Genomic DNA, 21512 nt, shown 5'->3' with positions numbered 1-21512 from the left:
AATTTGTGCCGAGGAAAGGAAGGTTTCCCACTCTGGAGGGCAGGATGAGCATTCAAAACGGCCGTGCCAGATTGGTCGCCATTCAACCAGCTGAAACTCAGTCAAGACACGTGCAAAGTCCGACACTCAGGAAGGCAAAAAAATCAGATGCAGCCCTACCTACTGGGGCATCGCTGGCTGGGGGGGAGGGGGGGTCGTACTGCTGACAAGGAGCTGGGGGTGATCGTGGATCACAAATTGAACAGGCGCCAACAATGTGACGCGGCTGCAAAAAAGGCAAACGTCCTTCGGGGGCGTAGTAATGGGTGTGGCGTATAGGACAGGGGTGCTCAACCTTTTCCATTCTGAGCCCCCCGCCCTCAACATGCTAGAAAAACTCCACACCCAGCTGTGCCACAACACCTGGCTTTCTGCATGTAAAAGCCAGGGCCGGCGTTAGGGGGCTGCAGCCGGGCAATGGCTCAGGGCCCCAGGCTAGAGGCGGCATCGCAACGCTAAATTGCTCAGGCTTCAGCTTCAGCCCCGGGGATTGTAGCTCCTGGCCTGCGTCGCCTCATTTCACCACTAGAGGCCACTCTAAGACTGATTGACGGCCCCGCCCACTAGAGTTGAAATTTCCTCCCACAAAATCAATTAAAAATTTCCAAAGACTTTGGTCTCCAGTTTGTTTAATTAAGCGGAACAATATAAAGGGGAAGTGAATCCGGGCAGGAGCCCAGAGCCCCTGGGAGGGGAGAGTGAGTACAGATTGGGGCAGACACAGGCTGCCGGGGTGTTGCCGAGTGCGGTGTGGCCATTGCACCGGGTGGGGAATCAGGAGATTGGTGTCAGCAGGAGGAGCCCAGCGAGGGCAGGAAGGAGGAGCCCGGCTGGTCTCAGAACTGAGCCAGCTGCGCTGGAGGCCGCTGTGCATTTGGCCGTAGTTAGGTCTCCACTGAACCCTGCGAAGCTCACAGACCCTGCTTCTATCTGGGCGCAGACGGACTCGGTAGCGCAGCCCTTCATGACGGTCTTACTGGCAGTTCCACCTGCGGGCGAGGGGGAGAAGGAGGTGGCCGGTGTGAGGGGCGCAGCTCGAGTCCTTGAGCCGGACGAGGACACAACCCCCTGCCCCCTCCTCAGCTCTGGCCCACCTAGGCCCCCCACCGCCTCCATCTTCCCTTCAGCTCCACTCCGCCCAGCATGTGTGGCCCTGAACGGCCTCCCCCTTCTCCTTTACTGTGACACGGACGCACTGTATGTCCTTGAACAGGTCACTTGCAGCCCCGATCTAGAGCCCACCCATGACATCCGGATTGAATCAGGCCTGTATGAGCCCTTTCTTCATCTAGCAGAGCAGCAGCTCCCTGTTGGTGGTAGTAGTGGGATCTCAAAGAAGGGGGGCTTCGTAGTGCGTTAAGGTATCATGATGGGACTCTGCAAAATTGGGGTCAGTTCCCCAGCCCTGCCACAGCCTTCCTGTGTGACCTTGGACAACTCACGGCTGTGCTCTGTGCCTCAGTTTCCCCACCTTTAAAATGGGGAGAAAGTTCCCCATTACACCTATTGAAATTGCAGGCTCTTTGGGGTCTGGGCTAAATCTCCCTATGAGACTTTTAGTGCCCAGTGCAACATGGATCCCTGATCTTCCCTGGGGTTCTGCGCAGTGCCCGGCATGACAGGCGCTCCCAGGACTGAACCACAAGAGTTTACAGGCTAAACTATACCCAGGCAATGGATGGAGGAGAACCAGAGGCACAGGGAGGGGAAGACACCGGCCCAGGGTGCCCTGATCTGCAGCGGATCCCTTTACCTAGCAGCCCCCCCCCCCCAGTATCTCGCTTCTGCCCTATGGGAGGCGAGGGCTGAACAAAGGAAAATAAACCCCAGAATAAATGAACGGAAGTGACCTGATTTTAGGGTCCCGGCGATCTCGACACACCGGGTCTCGGCTCCAGTGCAATTTATGGTCTCTTCGCGGCACTGCTCAGAGGACAGAGAGTAGCAGCCGCGGCAGCGCCGGCCGTTGGGTTCGGTGTTAGCCGGGGGCACTGGGACGAAGCGGAGCAAACGCAGTCAGCTCGGGGGACGAGCCCCAGGAGGCGTCGGGGCAGGGAGAGCAGCTGGGGGCTGCACAGCTCAGCCCTGGGTGCCCCCTGCAGGGGGAGCTGTAGCTCCGGGGACACCGGGGGCAGCAGGGATGGGGGAGGAGTTTGCAGCAGGGAGCCCTGGACCCCGCCCCGGGTGGGGTCAGCCGGGTTCACACCTGGTGGGAGCCTAGAGCCCCGCCCACTAACACCACCCACGCAGGGACTCAGTGTTACTCCATGGGGCGCCCCCTGCAGGGCGGGAGGCTCAGGCCCAGGAATAACGTGGGACAGGAGGTGCAGGGGATGGGGAAGGAGAGGCGGAGGTGGGGAGAGGTACCTGAAATGGGGGACGGTAGGCAGGCGTCCCCCTGGCAGCAGGTGAAGCTCGTCCTTCTGGTCTTTCCCATCCCAAAGTTCATAGGGAAGGGGCTGGCCTTACACTGGCTGGATGTCGCACAGCCCATGAGAATGCTCTGGGTCTTCTCTCCAGCTGCACAGGAGACAAGATTTGTTCCCCTTCCACTCCCGCCCCGTCGACGTCCTCTTCACAACGACAGCCCTGTGCCATTCGCCTCCCTCTCTCTGCCCTGGCACGGAGCGGGGCAGTGACTCACCCGACGTCCCGCAGGGCTAGACGGAGTTTTCAGCACCTAAATGCAGCATTTAGATCTTCCAGCTCCCCTCTCAGCTCCCACCCGGATCCAGGCACGACCGCAGGAGGGGAGAGATCGGGGCTGAAGACCCTAGCCCCATTCAGGCCAAGTCGGGATTTGAACTTGTCTCCCTCAGGGCCCAGCTGAGCCCCCAGCCGCTGGGGTCTCCTGGCAGCCCCTCCTCCGGCGCCGACATTAGCAAGGAAGGGCCGACCCGGTCCAGACCCCGGATTCCCGGCGAGGGGCTCCCGGCTCTGGATCCCAAGCAGAGCTGGGCGCCTCCATTCAGCCCAGATTTAGGGGCTTAACTCCGGGTGAGGGGCAGGGCTTAAGCCACACCCCTCTCCTCGGCATTTCCTATTGGCTGGTTTAGGTGGCTGTCTGCTCTGCATGCTGGCTCTGATGGATCCCATCCTCAGGCACCTCCCTCTGCCCATGCACCATACGGGGGGGGGGTCCAGGCCCCGACCCACTGGCTGGCGACTTGCCTGGGGGTTCGGCATCGCAGTGCTGAGCCGAAGGCCCCGTTAGGGAGCTAACCACAGGGTCTGGCATAGAACCCAGGCGTCCTGGCTCCTTAACTGCCGCTCAGACCCACCCACCCGACTCCCTTCCCAGAGCTGGGACTAGGAGAGGACCCAGGCGTCCTGGCTCCCCAGGCTGTTCCCTGGCCCAGGCTGGGTAGGGTCCCTCTCACCTACCCAGTTTGGATTCTATCCAGGCGATGCCACAAAAGTCCTGCCCAGCAGCGCAGGTCTGTAGGTCACCCCTGCATCTGATTCCTTCGCCTCTGCAAACCTCACACCGCAGACAGGCCCCTGGAGCCAGAGAGAGAACATCAGCCACCTGGATTTGTCCCTCCCTCGCCTTCCCCTGGGCTTGGTGGGGAAGCACCGGGTACGGCGCCCTGGGGTCCCTCATCCACCGCGCTGCCCCAGTTCGGTCCCTGGTCCCAGCTGGCTACAGACATTTCACGCTGCTCCGTGGCTGCGTCGCCCAGAATTTGCTGCAGGTTTCATTTCCCCAGTGGGTTTTCCCACCCCACAAACAGAGAGATCCCCAGCGGGTGTGAGCTGGTGTCACTCTCCAGTGCGGTGCAGCAAGGGCCGAGTCCCACCTGCCATCGACTCCAGTGCAGCTGGGCCCCCCTGACACCGGCTGGGCCCGGCCCCACTGACTCCAGTGCAGCTGCACCCCCCTGACACCGGCTGGGCCCTGCCCCACTGACTCCAGTGCAGCTGCGCCCCCCTGACACCGGCTGGGCCCTGGCCCACTGACTCCAGTGCAGCTGCGCCCCCCTGACACTGGCTGGGCCCTGCCCCATTGACTCCAGTGCAGCTGCACCCCCCTGACACCGGCTGGGCCCGGCCCCACTGACTCCAGTGGAGCTGCACCCCCTGACACCGGCTGGGCCCTGCCCCATGGACTCCAGTGCAGCTGCGCCCCCCGGACACCGGCTGGGCCCTGGCCCACTGACTCCAGTGCAGCTGCGCCCCCCTGACACTAGCTGGGCCCTGCCCCACTGACTCCAGTGCAGCTGCACCCCCCTGACACTGGCTGGGCCCTGCCCCACTGACTCCAGTGCAGCTGCACCCCCCTGACACCGGCTGGGCCCGGCCCCACTGACTCCAGGGCAGCTGCGCCCCCCTGACACCGGCTGGGGATCACATTCACCGGCCCTTCATGTTGCCTTGAGCTCCTGCTGCTGAAATTCAGCTCCGCTGCCTGTCACACCACAGACAATCCCCGTTCGAAATGCCCTTGGCCTCTGGCCAGCTCTGAAACCTGCCCAGTCACGACTCCGTTCTAGTGATTTAAACTGTAAATATTTCCTCCCATTTCCAGAATTGCTGCACTCGCTGTCACGGGTCTTTGTGACTTCCAGCCCTCTCCTCCTCGGACGCTGTCACTCAGACGCCCCCAGCTCAGCCCCCCTTATTCTGTGGCTGCATTTTGGTTACGTCCATCAACAGTTTCACCCGGCAGGCGGCTCTGAGCTGTTGGGACATGGGAGAAGTTAGGAAATCAGCCCCTGTAGGAGCAGACCCCACTCACCCGTAGCCAGGAGAGCAGCGAGGATGCAGGCAGCAAGAGAAGCCTCCATGGCGATGGGGAAGCAGTAGATCGGCGCTGGGATCTGTGATGCAGCCAAATCTCCAGTCAGGGGATTTGTCACAGAGGGGCTGAAATGAGATCAGAAGGGAACTTGCACATATGTGAGCCAGTCGACAGGGTGGGTGCAACCACAGAGCCGTTTGCCACAGTTCTGGGGTAGCTGCACCTCTGACCCTTTCGTGGCACCCACACAGAGAAGTGACAGACAAATATCAGATACTCCTGCTAGAAGGTCGCAGTGTAAAATGCCTTTCTGAGACTCCAGCAAAATTACACACAAGAACCAAAACAAGAGAGAGGTGAAGCAGGCTGCTCTGTACGACAGAGAGAGACTAAGCCGGTGGCTCTCTAGACAGAGGGTGACAAAACAGGCTGCTCCCTTTGTCAGGAAGAGACAGCTCGCCCGTCTTGAGTCTACTCCTGGCTCTAGGAGGGGACTGGGACATAGTGGTTAGAGAAGTGAGGCCCGGAGCCAGGACTCCTGGGTTCTACCGCTGGCTCTGGGAGGGGCGTGGGGTCTCGTGGTTGGACCAGGGATGCCTGGGACCAGGACTCCTGGGTTCTATTCCTGCTCTGGGAGGGGAGAGGGGTGTAGCGGTTAGAGCACCAACAGACCAGAGGGCTGTGACTTACCAAATCTCCTTAGGGGCTTCAGGCTGAGTAACGTTTCCTGGGGCTGGAGCAGACGGATAGTTCAGTGACGCAGAAAAGATTTGCCAATGTCTGTCTCTCTCCTCCTCTTATGGAGGGGCTCTGCTACGTGCAATGATGTTATGCACTTTTGTTTCGTTGAGCCCATAAGTTCCTAGTCCCCTCCCCAGCCCTGCCCCCACCCACCGGTGACACAATTTGGACTCATGAACACGATGGCAAATTCGCCACCCTTCCTGCTGAGAAACAAAAACCACAGGGATGAGTGAAACCGCCTCCCCGTTACGGGAGGGGGCAATGTGGGGAAGTGGGTCACACAATGGACGGGGGAGGGCAGGACTCAGACTCCTGGGTTCTATTTCTGCCTTGCTAAGGGCATGTGGGTTAAGGGCGGGATTTCTGGGTCTCATTCCTGCCCCTGGGAGCAGTGGGGTGAAGTGGATAGAGGCATGGGGGGGGGGAGTGGCAGGACTCCTGGGTTCTGCAGCGTGGGGAGGACCGTGCACCCCTTAGAGCAGGGTGGGGTCCGCAGCAGGGCCCAGGGGAGCTGGCAGGTAGAGGGTTAGGTGGTATGTGGAGGGGCCGGAGAAGGGCACAGAGCGGCTGTGACGTTTTCCACACGTCGGGGCAGAAGCTGAGTGTCAGGAGGCAGGGGCAGTGCGGGGAGCCCCTGGCCATTGCCGTGAAAAGGCAGCGGGTGGGAAGGTGTCCCAAGGGCACTGGGGAGCATCACTGGGAGAGGTCACAGACAGCCTGGCGGGGCCGGCGTTTGCCTTAACTCACAAGTTCCTGTTTTTCAGCTGTTTGTGTTTTGCTGAACTCAAGGCTCTGCCGGGGCAGGACCTGTCACCAGGCAGCCTGAACCCAGAGTTAACCAAGTTCCCTCCTGCCTTGCCCCGCCCCGCCCCCACGCCCCGCCCCAACCCACCCCCTCCTGCACCCTAACCCCCTCCCAGAGACCCCCAGCACTCCAACCCCTCCTGCACCCTATCTCCGCCAGAGCCCACCCCCAGCACTCCAAACCCCTCCTGCACCCTACCCCCAGAGCCCACCCCAGCTCTCCAACCCCCTCCTGCACCCTAACCCCTCCCAGACCCCACCCCAGCACTCCAACCCCTCCTGCACCCAACCCCCTCCCAGAGCCCACCCCAGCACTTCAACCCCCTCCTGCACCCTAATCCTCTCAGAGCCCACCCCAGCACTCCAACCCCTCCTGCACCCTAACCCCTCCCAGAGCCCACCCCAGCACTCCAACCCCCTCCTGCACCCTACCCCCAGAGCCCACCCCAGCACTCCAACGCCCTCCTGCACCCTAACCTCCCAGAGCCCACCCCAGCACTCCAACCCCTCCTGCACCCAACCCCCCTCCCCGAGCCCACCCCCAGCACTCCAACCCCCCTCCTGCACCCTAATCCCCTGTCCCAGCCTGGAGTCTGAACCCAGCACCCAACCCCCCTCCCAGAGCCTTAAGCAGGGGTGGGGGTGGGGGCGGGACTTGGACCCATTCTGGGCACCACCAAAAATTATACAAACCCGCTGCCCCTGCACTGCAGGTACAACGCCAGTGGGAAATACCGACGGTTATTGAATTTGCTTGGCAGCTAGGAGGGGACACGGACATCAGGGTCGTCATGGAATTCAATGAATGTAAGATGGGTTCCCATCTGGGAGTGTTCTGAGTGGTAGGGGATTGTACCAGTGAACGCTGGCAAGCGGATCCTAGGAAAAGTGGAGCCCCCAGAATGAATCAGAGAAACCCAGGGCAGTAAATGTATCAAGAACCAGCCTAAAGTTCACTTACAATATCAGCGTCTGATCACTTCTTCATACTGTCCCTACCCAGTTAGGTAACTATCCATGGCTAAGCATTTGGGTACAATTCAGCCTTAAGGTACTTGCAACTGAATCTGATATTTAAAAAACACAACCAAGACGACACCCGTCGAATGGACCACGTGCGGTAAAACTGAATTATAGGGAACAAGTTATTGTAACACCAATACGAGCCCTAAAAGAAATTAACTTGGACCTCACCAGGTTAAAGGTATCCAAGCTCGCACCTCAAGGCGTCCCAGATGTACAGACTCTTCATAAGGGCTCGGCAGCCTGGTTAAAATGATGGTATGTGGGAAAATCCATAGGAAGGACCCCACCGGTGTATTGGAAACTGCTGTGGGTGGAACTGAATTAGGAGTGGAAACACTGGGTGTTACTAACACCGGGGGAGGTGGGGCAGGACGGACAGGGTCTACATCGTACATGAGTTTCGAAAATATTTTCAGTTTCAGCCACAAGGAAAACTGAAAATTGATGTTCCCCTGCCTTCTCTTTTTCCATTTTTCAGTCGGGGGGAAGGTTATAAGGAACAGCCGGCATGGATTTATCAAGAACAAATCATGTCAAACCAACCTGGGTTCCTTCTTTGACAGAGCAACTGGCCTAGTGGACGGGGGGAAGCAGCAGACATGAGAAATCTTGATCTGAAGGAGGTTTTTGACACAGTCCCACATGACATCCTCCCAGCAAATCAGGATGAGATGAAATGACTATATTAGGTGGGTGCACAACTGGTCGAAAGACCCCCTCAAAGAGTAGTTCTCACCGGTTCACTGTCAGACTTGCAGACTGTCTCTAGTGGGGTTACAGGGTCAGCCCTGGGTCTCGTACTCTCCAATATTTTCATGAATGACTTGGGTAATGGAGCGGAGAGTGTGCTTTGCAGATGACACCCAGCCGGGAGGGGTTGCAAGCACTTGGGAGGGCAGGATGAGGATTCAAAATGTCCTGGCCGAATTGGAGAATTGGTCTGAATTCGACAAGATGAAACTCAATCAAGACAAGTGCAAAGTACGACACTCGGGAAGGCAAAAAATTAAATGCACTCCTACCCAATGGGGCACCACTGGCGAGGTGGTCGTACCGCTGCCAAGGATCTGGGGGTGATAGTGGATCACAAACATGAACCAACAACGTGAGGCAGTTGCAAAAAAAGGCTAATCTCATTCTGGGGTGTAGTAATGGGTGTGTCGTATATGAGACACGGAAGGTCGTTGTCCTGCTCTGCTCGGCACTGGGGAGGCTGGAGAACTGGGTCCAGTTCTGGGCACCGCGCTCTAGGAGAGATGGGGAGAAACTGGAGAGAGTCCTGAGGAGAGCAACAGAAATGATCAAAGGTTTAGAAAACCCGACCTGTGAGGAAAGGTTAAAAAAAACTGGGCATCTTTAGTCTGGTGAGAAGACGACTGAGGGGGGACCTGTGAACCATCCTCAAGCGCTGTTATTAATCAATTGTATTTGATTTGCTTCCCTGAAGTGTCCTCACCTCTCTCCATTCACCCCCCTCTACCTACCTCCCTCTGTTGCTTCGAGGGACCCTGCCGGGAGGATCAAGTCCTTCTCCTTATCCCTGAGAAATGCCCCGAATTCTGCAGGGATGCAAGTGTGCAGAGCCAACAGCGGGGTCCTTCTACCACAGGTCCTGATTCAGCGAGGCACTGAAGCCTGGTGCTTAATGTTGCTTAAAGCTAAGCATGTGCTTACGTCTTGGGTCAGGGCTTTCGAGACCAGGCTTCTGCTCCCAGCTGGGCCACCCAATCTCCCTCGCAGGTTTGGCCAACCATTTCCAAAGTGGCCTGTAATTTGGGCGGACCTGCTGTAGGGGGCGCTGCCAGGGGCAGCAGGGGCTGGGCTTGGCTGTGATGACTATAAAGGGAAGTTCTTTACTGTGTCTGCTGGAGCCGGACTGAGCCTGTGAGCTCCCCGGGGATTGTAGCGCCTGGCCTGTGCTGCCTCATTTCACCACTAGAGGCCACTCTCAGACTAATTTGGCTCCTTGACGACCCCGCCCCCTAGAATTGAAATTTCCCCACAAAATCAATTTAAAATTTCCAAAGACTTTGGTCTCCAGTTAGTTTTATTAAGTGGATCAATATAAAGGGGAAGCGAATCCGGGCGGGAGCCCAGGGCCCCTGGGAGGGGAGAGCGGCTGCCGACAGGGGCTAACACAGGAGGCTGGGGTGTTACTGAGTGCGGCGTGGCCGCTGCACTGAGTGAGGAATCAGGAGAAAAATTTCAGCAGGAGGAGCCCAGCGAGGGCGGGAAGGAGGAGCCCGGCGGGTCCCAGGGCTGTGCCGGCTGCGCTGGTGGCTGGTGCGCATCTGTGCTTGGGTAGATCTCCACTGATCCCCAGGAAGGTCCCAGAACCCGCATTTACCTGGGCACAGACGGACTGGGTAACGCAGCCCTTCATGATGATCTCATTGGTACTTCCACCTGTATGGGGGGAAGGATGAAGGAGGCGATCGGGGTGAGGGGTGCAGCTCCATTCCTTTAACTGGACTAAGAAATAACACCCTCCCCTTCCTCAACTCTGCCCCTGTGACCCCCACCTAGGCCCCCCACAGCCTCCATCTCCCCATCTCCTCTGCTGTCCCCAGCACGTCTGGCCCTGGATGGCCTCCCCCTTCTCCTTTAATGTGACACAGTCTCACTGTGCCCATGAACAAGTCACTTGTGGTTCCGACTTAGATCCCGCCAACAACACCTGGATTGACTCACACCCGTTTTATCCCCACAGCTCTTCTAACAAAGCAGCAGCTGCCTGTTGGTGGCAGAAGTGGGATCTCTAAGAAGGGGGGCTTCATAGTGAGTTACGGCACCATGATGGGACTTTGCAAAACTAGGCTCAGTTCTGAGCCCTGCCACAGCCTCCCGGTGTGACCTTGGGCAAGTCATGGCACTGCTCAGTGCCTCTGTTTCCCCATCTGTTAAATGGGGAGAATGATCCCCACTAAGCCTACAGAGATTGCAGGCTCTTTGGGCCACAGACTATATCTGCCTATGAGTTTTTAGCGCCCAGCACAGCCTGGGTCCCTTTTCTTCCCTGGGGGTCTGCGCAGTCCCAGCATGACAGGGGCTCCCAATACTAAGCCAGACCCTACCACGAAGAGCTTAGACTGAACTATAGACACACAATGGACAGAGGAGAACCAGAGGCCCAGGGAGGGGAAGACACCGGCCCAAGGTCACCCCGGGGGCCAGCGCTGGGAACAGAACCCAGGTGTCCTGATCTGCAGCCGACACCTTTCCCTAGCGGCCCCCACCCAGCGTCTCGCTTCTCCCCTACAGGGGGAAAAACAGCAGAGGAAAAATAACCTCAAAATAAATGAACGGCAGTTACCAGATTTTAGGGGCCCGGCGACGTCCAAACACTGGGTCTCGGATCCAGTACAATGTACGGTTTGCTCATTGCAATGATCAGCGTTCAACGCGTAGCAGCTGCGGCAGCGCCGGCCGTTGGGTTTGGGGTCAGCCGGGGGCACTGGGACGAAGCGGAGCAAATGCAGTCAGCTCGGGGGACCAGCCCCAGGAGGCGTCGGGGCCGGGAGAGCAGCTGGGGGCTGCACAGCTCAGCCCTGGGTGCCCCCTGCCGGGGGAGCTGTAGCTCCAGGGATGCCGGGGTCAGCCGGGGCAGGGGAGGGGTTTGCAGCAGGGAGCCCTGGACCCTGCCCTGGGTGGGGTCAGCTGGGTTCACACCTGGTGAGCTCCACCCACTAACCTCCACCCACCCTGGGTTTCAGTGTCATTCAGTGGGGCGCCCCCTGCAGGGAGGGAGGACCATGCTGAGGAAGTTAACGCGGGGCAGGTTCCAGGCAGCAGGAGGTGCAAGGGATGGCAGAGAAGAGATGGAGATGTACCTTTAACAGGGTCCGGTGTGCAGTTGTCTGTCTGGCAGCAGGTAATGCTCATCCTTCTGGCCTTTGCTGTCCCAAAATTCATGGAGATGGCTCCAGCGTTACATTGGCTGGATGACAAACAGCTCTTGAGAACGGTCTGGGTCTTCACTCCCGCTGCACAGGAGGAGAAGTCTGATATTTATTCCCCTCCCACTCCCACCCCATCATAAGAACATAAGAACATAAGAAAGGCCGTACCGGGTCAGACCAAAGGTCCATCTAGCCCAGTATCTGTCTACCGACAGTGGCCAATGCCAGGTGCCCCTGAGGGAGTGAACCTAACAGGCAATGATCAAGTGATCTCTCTCCTGCCATCCATCTCCATCCTCTGACGAACAGAGGCTAGGGACACCATTCTTACCCATCCTGGCTAATAGCCATTTATGGACTTAGCCACCATGAATTTATCCAGTCCCCTTTTAAACATTGTTATAGTCCTAGCCTTCACAACCTCCTCAGGTAAGGAGTTCCACAAGTTGACTGTGCGCTGCGTGAAGAAGAACTTCCTTTTATTTGTTTTAAACCTGCTGCCTATTAATTTCATTTGGTGACCCCTAGTTCTTGTATTATGGGAATAAGTAAATAACTTTTCCTTATCCACTTTCTCAACATCACTCATGATTTTATATACCTCTATCATGTCCCCCCTTAGTCTCCTCTTTTCCAAACTGAAGAGTCCTAGCCTCTTTAATCTTTCCTCATATGGGACCCTCTCTAAACCCCTAATCATTTTAGTTGCTCTTTTCTGAACCTTTTCTAGTGCTAGAATATCTTTTTGAGGTGAGGAGACCACATCTGTACACAGTATTCGAGATGTGGGCGTACCATGGATTTATATAAGGGCAATAATATATTCTCAGTCTTATTCTCTATCCCCTTTTTAATTATTCCTAACATCCTGTTTGCTTTTTTGACCGCCTCTGCACACTGCGTGGACATCTTCAGAGAACTATCCACGATAACTCCAAGATCTTTTTCCTGACTCGTTGTAGCTAAATTAGCCCCCATCATGTTGTATGTATAGTTGGGGTTATTTTTTCCAATGTGCATTACTTTACATTTATCCACATTAAATTTCATTTGCCATTTTGTTGCCCAATCACTTAGTTTTGTGAGATCTTTTTGAAGTTCTTCACAATCTGCTTTGGTCTTAACTATCTTGAGTAGTTTAGTGTCATCTGCAAACTTTGCCACCTCACTGTTTACCCCTTTCTCCAGATCATTTATGAATAAATTGAATAGGATTGGTCCTAGGACTGACCCTTTTCACAATGACGGCCCCATGCCATTAGCCTTCCTCTACCCATCGGGAAACTGAGGCACATAGTGACTCACCCCACGTCCCGCAGGGCTAGACAAAGCTATTTCAGGAACAAAATCCAGCATTTAGATCCTCCAGCTCCCTACTCAGCTGATGCCTAATTCTGGGGGCCCCGAATCTCCTGCCCGTAAAGTCCTTTTGCTGCCAAAGTTTCTACCAGTAGGTACATGCAGGGCCACCCAGATCCCACCGCCATGCATCCCGCTCACCCCTGAGGCACGGCGGGATTCACAAACTCGGTGTTCCCCGATGGTATCACCTGCGGGGCCTGATCCAGGGGACGCCCTCCGAGCACAACCAATGGATCGGGCCCTGCACAAAGCCCAGCCTGGGCAGGAGACGGCGGGGGGTTGCTCCCATGTACCCAAGAGCCCAGTGGGTTGGATGCTCCCCATGGATGTGGGGGAATCAGAGTCCAGGGAATGTTTAACTTTTTCATACAATGTGGGGCAACTTCAACAGGGGAGACTGAGATACCCACCCAGAGGCCGAGGGGTTGAGCACCACCAAAGGAGGGGAGATCTGGGCTGAAGACTCCAGCCAAATTCGGCTCCCACTTGGCTCTCCCATGGCCCAGCTGAGCGCCCAGCCGCTGAGGTCTCCTGGCAGCCCCTCCTCCACCGCCGTCATAGGCAAGGAAGGGCCGACCCGGTCCAGACGCTGGACTCCCGGTGAGGGGTCCCCAGCTGTGCCGCGGGGACTCAGGGGCCGAACTTAGGTGAGGGGGCGGGGCTTAGGCCACACCCCTCTCCTCAGCATTTCCTATTGGCTAGCTTTTGTGGATCCCATCCTCGGACACCTCCCTCTCCCCAGGCCCCGACCCACTGGCTGGCGAGTCGCCTGGAGGTTCGGCATCGCAGTGCTCCCGTTGGGGAGCTAACCCACAGGGTCTGGCACAGAACCCAGGCGTCCTGGCTCCTTAACCGCCGCTCAGACCCATCCACCCCACTCCCTTCCCAGAGCTGGGACTAGGAGAGGACCCAGGCGTCCTGGATCCCCACCGTCTTCACTGACCCGTGTTGAGTAGGGTCCCTCTCACCTACCCATGGTGTCTTCTGTCAGAGTGATGCCACAAGAGTCGTCCCCGTTTTGGCAGGTATCTGAGTCACCCGTGCAGCTGGTTCCTGTTCCACTGCAAACCTCACACTGCAGACAGGCCCCTGGAGACGGAGAGAGAACATGACTCCAGTGCAGCTGCGCCCCCCTGACACCGGCTGGGCCCTGCCCCACTGACTCCAGTGCAGCTGCGCCCCCCTGACACCGGCTGGGCCCTGCCCCACTGACTCCAGTGCAGCTGCACCCCCCTGACACCGGCTGGGCCCTGCCCCACTGACTCCAGTGCAGCTGCGCCCCCCTGACACCGGCTGGGCCCTGCCCCACTGACTCCAGTGCAGCTGCGCCCCCCTGACACCGGCTGGGCTCTGGCCCCACTGACTCCAGTGCAGCTGCGCCCCCCTGACACCGGCTGGGCCCGGCCCCACTGACTCCAGTGCAGCTGCGCCCCCCTGATACCGGCTGGGCCCTGCCCCACTGACTCCAGTGCAGCTGCGCCCCCCTGACACCGGCTGGGCCCTGCCCCATTGACTCCAGTGCAGCTGCGCCCCCCTGACACCGGCTGGGCCCTGCCCCACTGACTCCAGTGCAGCTGCGCCCCCCTGACACCGGCTGGGCCCTGCCCCACTGACTCCAGTGCAGCTGCGCCCCCCTGACACCGGCTGGGCCCGGCCCCACTGACTCCAGTGCAGCTGCGCCCCCCTGACACCAGCTGGGCCTGGCCCCAGACTCCAGTGCAGCTGCGCCCCCCTGACACCGGCTGGGGCCGGCCCCACTGACTCCAGTGCAGCTGCACCCCCCTGACACCGGCTGGGCCCTGCCCCACTGACTCCAGTGTAGCTGCGCCCCCCTGACACCGGCTGGGCCCGGCCCCACTGACTCCAGTGCAGCTGCGCCCCCCTGACACCGGCTGGGCCCGGCCCCACTGACTCCAGTGCAGCTGCGCCCCCCTGACACCGGCTGGGCCCTGCCCCACTGACTCCAGTGCAGCTGCGCCCCCCTGACACCGGCTGGGCCCGGCCCCACTGACTCCAGTGCAGCTGCGCCCCCCTGACACCGGCTGGGCCCTGGCCCCACTGACTCCAGTGCAGCTGCACCCCCCTGACTACGGCTGGGCCCTGCCCCACTGACTGCAGTGCAGCTGCGCCCCCCTGACACCGGCTGGGCCCTGGCCCCATTGACTCCAGTGCAACTGCGCCCCCCTGATACCGGCTGGGCCCTGCCCCACTGACTCCAGTGCAGCTGCACCCCCCTGACACCGGCTGGGCCCTGCCCCACTGACTCCAGTGCAGCTGCACCGCCCTGACACCGGCTGGGCCCTGCCCCACTGACTCCAGTGCAGCTGCACCCTCCTGACAGTGGCTGGGCCCTGCCCCACTGACTCCAGTTTAGCTGCTCCCCCCTGACACCGGCTGGGCCCTGCCCCACTGACTCCAGTGCAGCTGCATCCCCCTGACACCGTCTGGGCCCTGCCCCACTGACTCCAGTGCAGCTGCACCCCCCTGACAGTGGCTGGGCCCTGCCCCACTGTCTCCAGTGCAGCTGCGCCCCCCTGACACCGGCTGGGCCCTGCCCCACTGACTCCAGTGCAGCTGCATCCCCCTGACACCGTCTGGGCCCTGCCCCACTGACTCCAGTGCAGCTGTGCCCCCCTGACACCGGCTGGGCCCTGCCCCACTGACTCCAGTGCAGCTGCGCCCCCCTGACACCGGCTGGGCCCTGCCCCACTGACTCCAGTGCAGCTGCGCCCCCCTGACACCGGCTGGGCCCTGCCCCACTGACTCCAGTGCAGCTGCGCCCCCCTGACACCGGCTGGGCCCTGCCCCACTGACTCCAGTGCAGCTGCACCCCCCTGACACTGGCTGGGCCCGGCCCCACTGACTCCAGTGCAGCTGCGCCCCCCTGACACCGGCTGGGCCCGGCCCCACTGACTCCAGTGCAGCTGCGCCCCCCTGACACCGGCTGGGCCCTGCCCCACTGACTCCAGTGCAGCTGCACCCCCCTGACACCGGCTGGGGATCACATTCACTGGCCCTTCATGTTGCCTTGAGCTCCTGCTGCTGAAATTCAGCTCCGCTGCCTGTCACACCACAGACAATCCCCGTTCGAAACGCCCTTGGCCTCTGGCCAGCTCTGAAACCTGCCCAGTCACGACTCCGTTCTAGTGATTTAAACTGTAAATATTTCCTCCCTTTTCCAGAATTGTTTCACTCGCTGTCACGGGGACTTTGTGACTTCCAGCCCTCTCCTCCTCGGACGTTGTCACTCAGACACTCCCAGCTCAGCCCCCGTTATCCTGTGGCTGCTTTTCAGTTACGTTCGTTAACAGTTTCACCCGGCGGGCGGCTCTGAGCTGTTGGGACATGGGAGAAGTTAGGAAATCAGCCCCTGTAGGAACAGACCCCACTCACCCGTAGCCAGGAGAGCAGCGAGGATGCAGACGGCAAGAGAAGCCTCCATGGCGATGGGGAAGCAGTAGATCGGCGCTGGGATCTGTGATGCAGCCAAATCTCCAGTTGGGGGATTTGTCACAGAGGGGCTGAAATGAGATCAGAAGGGAACTTGCACATGCATGAGCCCGTTGACAGCGTGTGTGGAACCACAGAGCCGTTTGCCACAGTTCTGGGGTAGCTGCACCTCTGACCCCTTTGTGGCTGGTATGTTCGTGGCACCCACACAGAGATGTGACAGACAAATATCAAATACTCCTGCTGGAAAGTTGCAGTGTAAAATGACTTAATTTCTGAGAATCCAGCAAAATTACACACAAGAACCAAAACAAGAGAGAGGTGAAGCAGGCTGCTCTGTGCGACAGAGAGAGACTAAGCCAGTGGCTCTCTAGACAGAGGGTGACAAAGCAGGCTGCTCCCTTTGTCAGGAAGAGACAGCTCGCCCACCTTGATTCTAGTCCTTGCTCCAGGAGGGGACTGGGGCCTAATGGTTAGAGAAGTGAGGCCGGAGCCAGGACTCCTGGGTTCTCTCACTGGCTCTGCGAGGGGAGTGGGGTCTCATGGCTGGACCAGGGAGAGCTGAGGCCAGGACTCCTGGGTTCTATTCCTGCTCTGGGAGGGGAGAGGGGTCTAGCGGTTAGAGCACCACCAGACCAGAGGGCTGTGACTTACCAAACCTCCTTAGGGGCTTCAGGCTGAGTAACGTTTGCCAGGCGTGGAGCAGACGGATAGTTCAGTGAAGCAGAAAAGATTTGCCAATGTCTGTCTCTCTCCTCCTCTTATGGAGGGGCTCTGGCACATGCGCAGATGTCATACGGAAACTTTGAAATCCCCCCGTTCTCCGATTGCTTCGTTCCATAAGTTCCCAGTCCCCTCGCCAGCCCTTCCCCCACCCACCAGTGACACAATTTAGACACAGGAGCATGTTGAGAAATTCGCCAGCCTTCCTGCTGAGAAACAAAAAACCACAGGGATGCATGAAACCACCTCTCCTTTAAATCTGGGGGGGGGGACATGGGCAAGCAGGTCACACAATGGATGATGTGGCAGGACTCCTGGGTCCTCCTTCTGGTTTACTAAGGGCATGTGGACTCTGGGGTCTCTTTCCTGCCCCTGGGAGAAGTGGGGCGAAGTGGTTAGAGGAGGAGGGGGTGGGCCGGACTCCTGGGTTCTGCAGAGTGGAGATTGGGGTGTAGCACTTAGAGCAGGGTGGGATTGCGACTGGAAGTCAGGATTCCTGGGTTCCATAGAAAGTTGAGTGGTGTCCAGTCATTAAAACTGGTTGTCAGGACTCCTGGGTTCTATTCCAGGCTTTGGGAAGGGAGTGGGGTCCAGTGAGTTAGAGCTGGGGGAGCTGGGAGCCCGGATGCCTGGGTTCTATCCACAGTTCCGGGAGGGGAGTCGGGTCTAGTGGGTTAGAGCAGGGGGGAGGGCTGGGAGCCAGGACTCCTGGGTTCTATCCACAGTTCCGGGAGGGGAGTCGGGTCTAGTGGGTTAGAGCAGGGGGGAGGGCTGGGAGCCAGGACTCCTGGGTTCTATCCACATTTCTGGGAGGGGAGTGGGGGCTAGTAGCTTACAGTGGGGCAGCTGGGAACCAGGATGCCTGGGTTCTATCCCTCGCTGTGGGGGTGGGGCCTAGTGAGTTAGAGCAGTGGGGGTTAGGGACTGAGCGCTGTCGCTATGCCAACCTACCCCCCAGTGTAGCAGCAGCTAGGCTGAGGGAAGCTGCCATTGCTTGGGGAGCCGGAGGTCCTACAGCCACAGAACACCCTCCCCCCCAGCCCCATAACCTGTGGTTACACTCTGCCCTAGCTGTCCTGCTACACTCTGCCCATCTCATAGACCCTGCAGCTCAGAGCCGAGCCGCGTGGGCGGACGGGATTGCCTGGTTGCACACCCAGGGGCAAGGAGGGAAGGTGGGAGCAGCAGCGGTGGGTAGGACCCTGGGAGGAAGCAGGGAGAGAGCTTCTTGGGCACAGAGCCCACCAGAAAGGCAGGCGCGGGGATTTCTGAGCACGGGAACGGGCTGCTGCTGTTTGTGCCTGCTGCTCTCCAAGACGCAGGATGCTGAGGGGGTGCACTGCGCGGTCTTTGCACTGCAGAGAGACCTGCCTTGCATCATCGCGTTCTTCTCCTAAAGGAAACAGCCTTGCAGTGTCCCCACACGGCGGCTAAACCACACGGGGCCGCAGAGGGGGAAATAACAGCCCTGCAACAAAATACATACAGGCCTAAGGCTAGATTCCCGGCTACCGCAAGTCCCGGCCACACAGATTTAGGCACCGCCGGCATTCACAAACATTCCCCTGCTTCTGGCTTCTGCCAAGCCCTCCGGGCAGCTAGCGTCATTCAGCCTCGACATTTGTACCGTGAAGGGTCACACCTCAAGTTTATGCCCCAGAACAGCCTGACATCTGCACCCCAGCAAGAGCCGTGAGCCAGCGGAAGACAGACAGAGGAGCCCCGATCTTGCTGCCGAGCTCAATCCAGGAGGTGCTCAGAACTGGCTCCACGCACCACAGAGGAGGAGCTGGTGGCAGCGGTGGCATCCCTTGGATCCACTAGTCCAGTGGCCAGGCTCCTCCCCTGGGTTCATTCACCCCTGTGCCGGATGGGCAGGGCCGGCTCCAGGCACCAGCGCAGCGAGCGGGTGCTTGGGGCGGCCAACGGAAAGGGGCGGCGCGTAGGGCTGTTTGGCAGCAAGTCCCTCAGCCCCCCTTGGAGGGAAGGACCTGCTGCCGAAGTGCCGCCGATCACGGCTTTTTTTTTTTCTGCTGCTTGGGGAGGCAAAAACCCTGGAGCCGGCCCCGCGGAGATGGAAAAGGGACTTGAACTTGCGTCACCCGCTTCTGAGCTGAGAGCTGGCACCGCAGGGATGTACAACCTCCTAGTGTGGGGGGTCCCGCAATCTCTCCTCTTCAAGCTGTTCCGCTGTATGGCCCCCACACGGCCAAACACCGATGTGAGTCATAGAAAAGTCAGCCCAAATTGCTTCAACCGTCACGGGGCTCCCCGTTCTGCACAACACCGGTCGCTCGTTAGCGGTGAAAGCGGCCGTCCTGCTGAGCCGGGCATCAATATTCGGTGGCAATCGACTTTTCCATTTTTGCAGGATTAATATTTCAGTCACCGGAGCAACCACGCCGCCTTGTCACCAGGTGACCTCCAAGTGTCAGGAATAGATCCAAGGATGAAACTTAAGAGTAGCGGGGCAAAACCTTGGTTAATGCCGGGTTCCGGTTGCCCGTTGATAGCTCTTGTCCTTCCAGAGTGTCGAGTCCAGCAAAATCCAACCTTCTGGAAACCAGGAAATACCGCGTTACGGTAAATGCCCAGGCAGCCATCGCTCTGTCCCCATGGCGGTGGGACTCCAGCGGCATTCACTGGAGCGGCGCTGAATGGTGGCGAGAGGTGCTGGAAATGCTCCAAACCTCCATCCGTTTGACAAAGAGGGTATTGAAGGGTGGCCTGACCCCAGTTTATAAACGGTGGGGAACAAATATTGGATCACGGGGTCTTCAGCCAAGCCAACTCCCAGCCACAAGCCAATGGCTGGGAGTTGCAGCTGGACAAATTCAGCCTGGAACGAAGGCGTCGTTTTTCAGTGGTGAGAGTAATTAACCACTGGGACAATTTACCAGGGAGCGCGGTGGATTCTCCATCGCCGACCATTTGTAAATCCAGATGGGATGTTGTTCTCAGAGGTCGGCTCAGAGGAGGGGGGGGGAGGCTGGTGTGACGCAGGGGGGTCAGATGAGACGATTCCAATGGTCCCTTCTGGGCTTGGACTCAATGGGCTGCGATTGTGATATGGGGAGATCTGGGCTGACTCCCCCCTATGCCACGAGGGTCCCATCTGTCTCGTGTTGTCCCAGACTCCTATGAGTCTATGATTCTCTCCCAGCTCCTCACAGTCCCTGGGGGAAACCCCCTTCAGAGCGACAGCCCTTCTCGGGGGTCCGCTGGCTCTCGGGGGTTAAGCCGTGGGCCCCTCTCCCTACTGTACCTCTGAGCCTCAGCACACCTGTCTCTCTCCGTGGGCCCCTCTCAGGGAGTCCACTCACTCTGGACCCCTGGGGCCTCCACGCCCAGAGGGAATAATGAAACCCTGATCCATAGGCACCGACTTCTACTGGCGCTGGTGGGTGCTCGACCCCTCTCTGCCCCCGGCCCCACCCCAACTCCACCCCTGCCTCGCCCACTGGCCGGAACCGGCTGGCTGCCAAACTGGGGTGGGAATCTTAGTCACCAGGTCACCAGTTGTTAGGGTTCCCCATGTCCAGGCGATTGTCTGGGGGTCCCTGCTGCCAGGCGAGGTCACCCCGGCCCTCGGCAACAACAAACCCTCTCCAACCACCTTGTGAAACATGCAGCACACAGGGAAACTGAGGCGCACACACGCTAGTCATGTAAAACGCTACAGAACTCCCCAACGTCGTCACACGCGTCAATACACGATCGGGTGGATCACGTCCGCAGCAGGGCCCAGGGGAGCTGGCAGGTAGAGGGTTAGGGGGGTTCCCGAATCCGTATGTGGAGGGGCCGGAGAAGGGCACGGAGCGGCTGTGACGTTTTCCACACGTCGGGGCAGAAGCTGAGTGTCGGGAGGCAGGGGCAGTGCGGGGAGCCCCTGGCCATTGCCGTGAAAAGGCAGCGGGCGGGAAGGTGTCCCCAGGGCGTTGTGGAGCGTCACTGGGAGAGGGCAGAGTGGTGCTGCGGGGGCCCTTTGCCATAACCCGCTATTTCCGGTATTACAGGCTGAACTGGAGGCTCTGCCAGGGCAGGTCCTACCACCAGGCAGCCTGAACCCAGCGTTAACCAAGCCCCCCCCACCCTTCCCTGCTTACGGTTTATTCTTGGAGCTATTCCTGGTACCTGGACAGTCCCCGATATGCTTAGCCAAGCGACTGGGTGATGAGAAGGGTGAATTTTACAAGAGCACAATCAGCTGAGACCTCTGGTAAGGGAAACCTTGATTCAAAGACTCACCCGGTCCGGCAGGGCGGCAGGCAAACAGGACGAGGCAGGAGGAGACCCAGCTGAGAGACTTGGTCTGACTTTTTTTCCTCTTGTCTCGGGGCGCTGCCCCACAGCAGCGCCTCCCCCCCCCGACTCGGGGTGTCCCCTCCCAGGGGAACCCCCAACCCTCTATGCCCATCTTGCCTCTGTGGCTACTGCCAGTCGTCATCTAGCCCCCGCTCCCTGGGGCAGACGCACTCTGTAATGGCCACTCATCACTGGCAAGGGGGTCGGACCAGCTGCCTCATCCCTGGTAACTCCTCTGCGGCCCCAGTACCTCCTTAGCCTTTACCAAGGCCTCAGCCTGGGGAGTTTCCAGGCTGGAGCTCCCCAGCTCCCTGGCCCTTCCCCAGTCCTGCTCTGCCCACGGTACCCTGCTCCCAGGCAGCCAGGCCCTTCCCACTCCAAGGCTGGAGTGAGACTGACCCCACAGCCCTTATATCAGG

At 59.0% G+C, this 21512-nt stretch overlaps 2 protein-coding genes across 2 annotated transcripts; both read right to left on the bottom strand.

Moving 5' to 3' along the window:
- Positions 1–668: 668 nt before the first annotated feature.
- On the bottom strand, positions 669–5696 carry LOC120390105 (phospholipase A2 inhibitor and Ly6/PLAUR domain-containing protein-like). The gene is made up of 7 exons (XM_039512417.1): positions 5675–5696; positions 5471–5576; positions 4778–4905; positions 3424–3540; positions 2407–2559; positions 1890–2030; positions 669–1028 (listed from the first exon to the last, which is right to left on the bottom strand). The coding sequence occupies exons 1-7, from the start codon at positions 5694–5696 to the stop codon at positions 814–816; spliced, it is 882 nt and encodes a 293-aa protein (XP_039368351.1). The 3' UTR covers positions 669–813.
- Positions 5697–9424: 3728 nt separating this feature from the next.
- On the bottom strand, positions 9425–17014 carry LOC120390148 (phospholipase A2 inhibitor and Ly6/PLAUR domain-containing protein-like). Its single transcript, XM_039512491.1, has 6 exons — positions 16720–17014; positions 16009–16136; positions 13588–13704; positions 11185–11337; positions 10668–10808; positions 9425–9760 (listed from the first exon to the last, which is right to left on the bottom strand). Exons 2-6 carry the CDS (start codon positions 16055–16057, stop codon positions 9546–9548), a joined length of 675 nt encoding a protein of 224 aa, XP_039368425.1. The 5' UTR covers positions 16058–16136; positions 16720–17014; the 3' UTR covers positions 9425–9545.
- Between the last annotated feature and the right edge of the window lie 4498 nt (positions 17015–21512).

The sequence above is a fragment of the Mauremys reevesii genome, linkage group 24, assembly GCF_016161935.1.
Source record: "Mauremys reevesii isolate NIE-2019 linkage group 24, ASM1616193v1, whole genome shotgun sequence".
NCBI classification, from domain to species: Eukaryota; Metazoa; Chordata; order Testudines; family Geoemydidae; genus Mauremys; species Mauremys reevesii.
The sequence above is the reverse complement of the archived record's forward strand: the minus strand, read 5'-3'. Positions and strand labels throughout refer to the sequence as shown.

What these genes read in the sequence shown, in the direction of transcription:
- LOC120390105 (XM_039512417.1), bottom strand. Translation starts at nt 5,696, where the DNA reads ATGAGTCCAAATTGTGTCACCG. An exon ending in GAGTCCAAATTGTGTCACCG is followed by an intron (nt 5,577 to 5,674) that starts GTGGGTGGGGGC and finishes CCCCTCCATAAG; the next exon opens with AGGAGGAGAGAGACAGACAT. An exon ending in GAAGCCCCTAAGGAGATTTG is followed by an intron (nt 4,906 to 5,470) that starts GTAAGTCACAGC and finishes ATCTCATTTCAG; the next exon opens with CCCCTCTGTGACAAATCCCC.
- LOC120390148 (XM_039512491.1), bottom strand. Translation starts at nt 16,057, where the DNA reads ATGGAGGCTTCTCTTGCCGTCTGCATCCTCGCTGCTCTCCTGGCTACG. An exon ending in CGCTGCTCTCCTGGCTACGG is followed by an intron (nt 13,705 to 16,008) that starts GTGAGTGGGGTC and finishes CTCCGTCTCCAG; the next exon opens with GGGCCTGTCTGCAGTGTGAG. An exon ending in CACACCGGACCCTGTTAAAG is followed by an intron (nt 10,809 to 11,184) that starts GTACATCTCCAT and finishes GCTTCGTCCCAG; the next exon opens with TGCCCCCGGCTGACCCCAAA.